A 7,579-nucleotide genomic window follows, 5' to 3' on the forward strand; every position below is an offset into this window, starting at 1 on the left:
TTTGTAAAAATCGACGCGTTTCAGAAAGGCGGGGCATAGAGGAGAAACAATAATGTACAGTATGTGGAAAATAATGTGTTTTTTAAACTTTAAACCGCAGGAATGCAAAAAATGGTCATGCAGAATATATGCTTAATAAGCACTAATAAACACCCAATGTGTTATTAATTGGCATGCTATAATAACTAGTTAATAGTAAGAATTGTTCCCTATACTAAAGTGTTACCAACTAAATTTTACTGGGAATATCCTGTCAGCCTCACACCTGAAATCTTAAAGTAAAATTTGTGTGTGAAAACACAGCCATCTGAATAATTACATGAAATCACTATAATAAAACTGCAGTTAAAGGCACAATAAAAAAAGATTTTTTTATTAAAATATCCAAAAAACACTAGAACATTGTTATATATTTTGCTGACTTGTGTACTTACATTATCCCAAATGTTTCGAAGAATGTTCAAATCCAGAGAAATAAGCAATTTTAACTAGTGACACGGACCGTGTCCATAGTGTCATTGTGTCGCCTGCCAATGACGTCATAACCCCTCGATTTCCCATTACATATTGTGCCTTTAAAGAAACCAAACAGTTTCGACTCCCTCAGTGATCTGCTCAAGCACATATTTAGTCAATCATTTCATAATATCCTGTTTTACTCTGCAATGGGGATATTTATATATTAAAGTGTCATTAATATAAAATACTAAATCAGCTATTCTATTTGTGTTTTCACCATGTATACAAAATAGAATAATTTAATAACTGATGACAGTCAAGGCAGAATCCCAGTAAAAGAGATTCATGGTAAACATATTCCATAACTTAAAAGTAAATGAATATATAAATTTTTAATTGCCCTTTTTTTAATTGAAGACATGGCATCTTACCCCAAGAGTCTATTTTTACATTTTCACTCAAAAATAAAAATGTATTTGTTACTCCAAAAAAATTTCTACAAATTTATAATTAAAAATAGACACAAAACCTATTTGATATTCAACATAGTATATCATATACTACGTATCATAGATTACTATTTTCCAGAAAAAACTAAATTTGATTAACCTCAAAACCACACATGTTGGTATTGGTGGATTATTATGGAGACTCTCCTCATAGGCGTAATGTTTTTTTTTATACCATACAAACTGTATTTTCTATCGCCCTACACATAAACCTACCCCTAACAGAAACATTTTGCATTTTTAGATTTTAGAAAACAGCATTTAGTATGTTTTTCAAGCCTTTTGAATTATGGGGACACAGGCAATGTCCTCATAAACCACCTTCACATTGTAATACCTACCATATTAATATACAAATTTGTCTCCTCGTAAACCACCCAAACCAGTGCTTTTTATCTAACTAAATCTCACAAATGCTGATATTGGGATGAAAAGAACTGCATAGCCATTTCTTAAATGTGTTGAGAGAAGATTTTGTGCCATCTATGGCGGAGAAAAAAAATGGTGTCATGATACCTTATCTTACCCACGTTTGATGCTAAATAAATAAATAAAAAGACAAACGGGCGACAACAATCACAACAGTGAGGTAACATTTGCATTCATAAATCAGTAAACAAACCTTTCATCCTTAAATAATTAATGCTGCAATTATGACAATAAACAGCAACGACATCTTATAAAGCCTTGTGACTCGACAACGTATGTAGCAGAACAATTAAGCTGATTAAAGCTGGTAGCTTGTTTTTCTTAGAAGTAAATGGCATAGCAGAGCCCCCGCACTTGAGTTCATGCATTATCTCCGAGCCCAAAGATAGCTCTTTTGTTCTTCGTGATGTTTGTTTATGTGTATCTCTGTTTATAAGGGCGGTACAAATGAATTTGTTTTTGTTAAACGAAATTGAGTTTCTTGCATCTTCGCTTCTCTGTTTCTTCTTTACTGGGTCAAGGCACGAATAATCACATGCTGTCAAAATTGTATTTCTTCATTTGTTTCTGACAACCTAGACAGACATGCGTAGCCTTCGCCCGTGCTCACACACACGATAAAAGAGCAAGCGTGTAATCGAGTAACAAGAAATGATAAAGGGACAGCAAATATAAAAGAAAAACATTTTAATCAAATTCGAAACAGTGGATATCGTTGCAACAGTGGTCGTGAAATAGCCTTATGATGATCTATCTATCTATCTATCTATCTATCTATCTATATATATATATATATATAGTATCTTTGCAATGTATAATAAACTCGACGATAGATAGATAGATAGATAGACACAGAGGCAAAGACACGGGTGCTGTAATCCATTTAGCCTTTATTTTTTTCATCTCTAAGGTCTGAGGTACTATAGCAATTATACCATGGAGTTAGAAACCATCAACCCCTCTGGTTTCTCCTAATGAGAAAATAGCAAATGTGATGTGACACCCCTTTGGTGTTTGTCCACATAGCAAGAAAGAGTTTGTCTACTAAAATTACTGTTTAACATTATGAGTAACTTCTTAGCTCACTGTTGTGTAAGTATGGACAGATGCTGTGGGTTTCTGCGTTTGTAGTGTGTACATGTTTGGTTAGCCAATTTTTTTTCCTTTGCATGTGCTTGAAACCCTTTGAGGTTTACAGATCTATCTTTGACATATTAAGAAAAAAATCATCACATTTTAGGGCAAATAAGGATAAAACATTAATCCTGTACAGCCCATTACATTTGATTAGCAAATTGAATTGCAAATGTAACAACTAAAAACATTTACATTCGGTCACAGATACTTTGCAAGTCAGGAAAGTGTCCAGACTGGATATCTGCATGTTTTTTTTTCTCTTTTCTTTTTTCGCCTACTATATTTATAGAATAAAATATAACACACATTAAGCAACATGTGTCTGTATTAACACAATAACATGGCTCTCTCACATGCCACAAACAACCCATAGCACACATTCAGTATTCTATTCCCTGTGGCAAAATTATGTTTCCGCTCTTAATGTTATTATTTAATAAATTTCACATTACGATATAGGTGCAAATCACGGTCTTAATACTGTTGCCCCAGAAGGGGGGCATGAAAATAATAACTACTAATAATCCTCCAAGAAAAATCTCTGAGCATGGATATTTATGACAGATATTTGCATACTGCCTCTAAGCTCAAATCTGATTGGACAAGGGGGCCCTAGGTCACGCGTGAAAGCCTAGGCTTAATAAACCAGATTAAATACCTTTTTATTTATTTATATGTATATTCCAGGAGCTTGTCAACACATTTCTGGTATTACTTGTCTGCCAGCGGTCTTCATGTCCCAAAACAATTTATTCAAAAGCTTCACCTACAGTTTTAACACACAAGCTCAGTCAATCAAGCTTTGCGCCAGTCAATATTCTTAAATTGAATATTGAGGCGAGTTAAATTGAGAAATGCAATCAAGCTCACTCTCATCACCCAGAACTGACCCTCTTTTTATCATTTTCAGCCAAAGCACATTCTGCATGAATGATTTTGCCTCAGTTAATGAATTTTGGCTGAAACACTGTACAAGTTGAAGAATGAATGGGTCAACTGAGGCTTCATTCATACTGATGTATAGTGATCCGAGAACCATAAGCACACCTTTGAACTGTCTATCATCCATCATCAAAGAACACAGTGGGAACATAGTAAATATCAGATAACATATGGCAATTACAGTGTTAATAAACCGCAGCACAGATGAAGAGCTCTGAAATGATGAGACATAGACAACAGTATAGCGACAACTCACATAATAAACCACCATGAACGCCTCTAGATCCTTTATATGTATGAAAATATCCCACTTACGATATTTGGGGAGGCAGAATCATGATGGCTGTCAAAAAATCTCTGAAAAGCGCTGATGTATCTCTCAGCTCTGAATTAAAAGCATGAAAGATCTTATCGGCTTTAAATGACAAATTAACACCTCTCACATTTAACAAAAAGAAAACCGTTAGCTGTATCATTATACTCTTATGCAGAAAGCGACAAAAATACTTTTTTTCTGTACTCTCGTTGTTCTTCATTTTTCAAATGGGATGCAGAAAACATGTAGAAGAGCCATACGCTGCCACAGTGGACTCATAATGGCTGCCATTGTACTGTGACCCATTCGGCTTTTCTATGAAGGATAGAAAAATAAAAAGGATAGAAGAAAGGGGCTCTCAGTTTTATGATGCATCCCTGATACATCAAGAAGCCAATTAAGATGCAGAAACACATAGCAAACGAACAGCACAAGAAGACAAAACCGTCTCCACACGTGAGAGAGGATGACAAGTTCGAGAAAACCGCATTGTAACGCATGAAACTGACACATGCACAGTTAGAACAGTTTCACAACATTTTCTCCGTTAATAATTTACAGTGTTTTGGCAGTAGACTTCAAAATGGCGGCTGGGCAGAGAGAGACAGAGAGAACGCGAGAACACGCCGAGGTCGTGCGCATCTGCAGTTCCTCACATGCTCGTGTTTTCATGTTTGTCTTATTTTTACAAGTGACTGTCCTGACGGGTCCACAAGCTTCTGCTTTCCTTCATGAGTCCAGAACAAACAGATGGTGTTTGTGAGAAACTTTGGGGTCCTCGTGTTTCTCGAGAAGCTCCTTGGCTTCCAGTTCTCATGTTTGTGCCAAATGATGACATGTCGAGAAAAAGCAACAGACTTTCCCTCGTTTTACTCTGTCCTTCACCCATTAGAGTGGAGTGGCCTGGCTCCCCCTGTTGGTGTGGAGGGGTTAAGGTGCTCAGCAGGCAATCTCCTCTAGCGTGCCCAGGGTGGTCTGGAGGGGAACGCTGACCGTGTGGCTAATCGATTCCGAATGGTTTACCACCGGATCACAGGTACTCTGAGAAAAAAAACACAGATGTTTTCGTTCTTAAAACTGTGCGCCCGAGGCTCAACACAGTCATTCCACTGAGTTTGTGATATCTAAATAAATTATTTGAAATTTAGCAGGCAGTTATTTTTTTACCACATCCTCTCCATGACTCTCTTCCTCCTCCTCTCGGTTCAGCAGGTCCAGCAGTCTCTCCTTCACCACCTGCCAGCACACATCACAAACCACCATCTCATTCACTGCCAAAGCAGGTCTCAAACTGCTGGCCTCAGAACAGCTTTGTAGCTCTGCCAGCGCTGCGTTAATCAAATCAGCGACATGGGTTGCAGCCCAGGGCACTGACCACAGAGGGATCACAGGATCAGGAAATCACATAGGAATAAAAAAATATAGTTTTTTTGGATTGGGAAAATCACACATTTTGGTCTAGCTTTCAGTTAAAGGGGTCATATGATGCTTTTTTAAAGATCATTATTTTGTGTATTTGGTGTAACAGAATATGTTGACATGCTTTAATGTTACAAACTCATCTGTACTGCGCGCAAGGTCTTCTCTCTGCATCTACTCTGTTCAGTGAGTGGCTGAGAGGAGCAACACATTCAGTTAAAATACTGTAGATATTCTGTTGCTTCTAATCTGAGTGATCATTTTACATGTAAATATAGCCGAAAAACAGCACAGCTATTGTCTTTATGTGTAGTTGATTTTGATGACGTCTTGATTATAAATCAGGATTTTAGGGCAGATTAAACAGCTTGGAAGGGAGTAGTCTTAATGGGCCGTGTTTTAGTCACTATTTAATATTCATCTCGTTGTCGGACAACAGAAACCGAAAAATACATCAATGAAAACAGTTGATTTGGTCTTGAATTTGCCTGTATTAAAATACTGTATGTGAGCTTAGAGAGTAGTAGAAAAGCAAACAAACGTAAAAGGTTGGCAGAATACAAATGTGATGCAATAGTTTTATGAATATGCTAATTAGCGAATGACATCATTTAGCAACTTTTCGAGCAGGCTTTACTACTTTCCTTTGAAAATCTTTGGCAGCAGTGGATGTCAATGCCTGTTTGATAGTGGTTTTGAGATCTTTGCTTGAATAAAGTTTTTTTTTTTATTGGCATCTATTTATTATCACAAATACACAAAAGGTTCTTTGGGGAACCAAACATGATTCTTCCATGACTGCTGTGAAAACCACCTTTTGGAATTTTTGTTTTTAAGAGTGTAGTAGATTTAGATGCAATCTTGAATTTGATTACTATTCATATGTAAAGGGATAGTTTAGAGATGACAGAATTTTCATTTTTGATAACAAATATCCATTCAGACACTCACTATGGTATTCACTATGACCACTATCACTTCTCAGAGCAGCTTGTTTTATCGTTGTTGAGTCTGCTGTGCTTTTATTGGTATAACTTTTTGGTCTTGTGAAAATCTTTGGCCAAGTCCGATCCGAATATGGTAAAGGCCTAGCTCATGAATAATACTTAGGTCACATTACTGGGTTGCACTAGGAGGTTACCAAGAAATGTGAGGCTGACCTAATCAACATGCATGAGCTCTAGTATGATTTATAATATCACACACTTGGGAGAAGTGCCTTTGCCCTGAAGGAGGAGGAGGCTTAACATGCCCCGTGGACATTATTGAGTCTTGTGAATTAAAAAAAAAAAAAAAAATAGCTGGCTAATAGGTCAGTTCTTAAGATGACCATATTTTTAAAGCTAAAATATCATTGGGCATGTGTAGTTCTCATGCATTTCCAATGAAGCTAAATGCTTTAGTGTTTCTTTAATTTTTATGTGCTTTGTTAACAAAAGGCTTCAAATCCAGAGAGGCTTAAGCTTCAGAAAATAATTTTTAAGATGAAATATGTCCTTTTTAAGCGAGCTTGCATCAAAAATCCATTAAAACAGGACAGTACAGAATGCAAAATGAGGGTGTGTGTGTGTGTGCCCCCGAGGGTATGAGTGGTGTAAGGGCTTGTGCTGGCTGCTGTCCATAGAGCAAAGAGACCAGCAGCAATGCAGAATTAATGAAGGCTCATTATGATGAAACTCTCCATCAGAGTGTCATTCATTCTACACCAGAGACAGACTGAAGTTTTCAACAGCCGTCACTGTGTCTGGAGGAATCTGTGTGTATGTGTGTGCTTCTCTGAATACATTTGCATTTATCATGGCTGAGTGTGTTTATTACAGTGTGTATAGTGTCTCCTGTGCCTCTGAGTCTGGACACTGAACAGCATGTTTGTGTGTCAGACAGGGTCCAGAATTAACACTCAACAAATGCCAAATGCATGTAAAAATTGGCTTCGGTGAGTAAATATATATAAGTTTCTTGCCAGTGGCTGGCAACTAATAAGAATGATAATCATATATGCAGAATATGTCTTGCAATAGTAAATAGGATCGCAAAGGGCACATATCACATTTTTGGCAGAGTGATGCAGACTCATTTTGTACATCACCATTAAAAAATTAAGGGGTCGCTAAGATTTTTTTTTGTTTTTGAAAGACGTCTCACCATGACTTATGCTCAACAAAGCTGCATTTTGCCTAAAACACAGTAAAAATAATATTATGAAATATTATTAAAATTAAAATAACTGTTTTCTATTTAAATATATTTTAAAATGTAATTTATTATTGTGATTGCAAAGTTGAATTTTCAGCATGATTACTCCAGTCTTCAGCGTCACATGATTCTTCAGAAATAATTCTAAAATGCTGGATTTGCTGCTCAAGAA

At 36.5% G+C, this 7,579-nt stretch overlaps 1 protein-coding gene across 1 annotated transcript in view; it reads right to left on the reverse strand.

The window, feature by feature from the left end:
* Positions 1 to 2,525: 2,525 nt before the first annotated feature.
* Positions 2,526 to 7,579, reverse strand: part of asic2 (acid-sensing (proton-gated) ion channel 2) — a 146,299-nt gene continuing 141,245 nt past the window's right edge. The window contains exons 9-10 of the mRNA XM_016549585.1: positions 4,960 to 5,028; positions 2,526 to 4,833 (exon numbers count right to left, since the gene is read on the reverse strand). Of these exons, the coding sequence (XP_016405071.1) occupies positions 4,732 to 4,833; positions 4,960 to 5,028 (171 nt within the window). The 3' untranslated portion in view covers positions 2,526 to 4,731. The remainder of the gene's footprint in view (positions 4,834 to 4,959; positions 5,029 to 7,579) is intronic.

The sequence above is a fragment of the Sinocyclocheilus rhinocerous genome, unplaced genomic scaffold (assembly GCF_001515625.1).
Source record: "Sinocyclocheilus rhinocerous isolate Xijiao unplaced genomic scaffold, SAMN03320098_v1.1 scaffold461, whole genome shotgun sequence".
Taxonomy (NCBI): Eukaryota; Metazoa; Chordata; class Actinopteri; order Cypriniformes; family Cyprinidae; genus Sinocyclocheilus; species Sinocyclocheilus rhinocerous.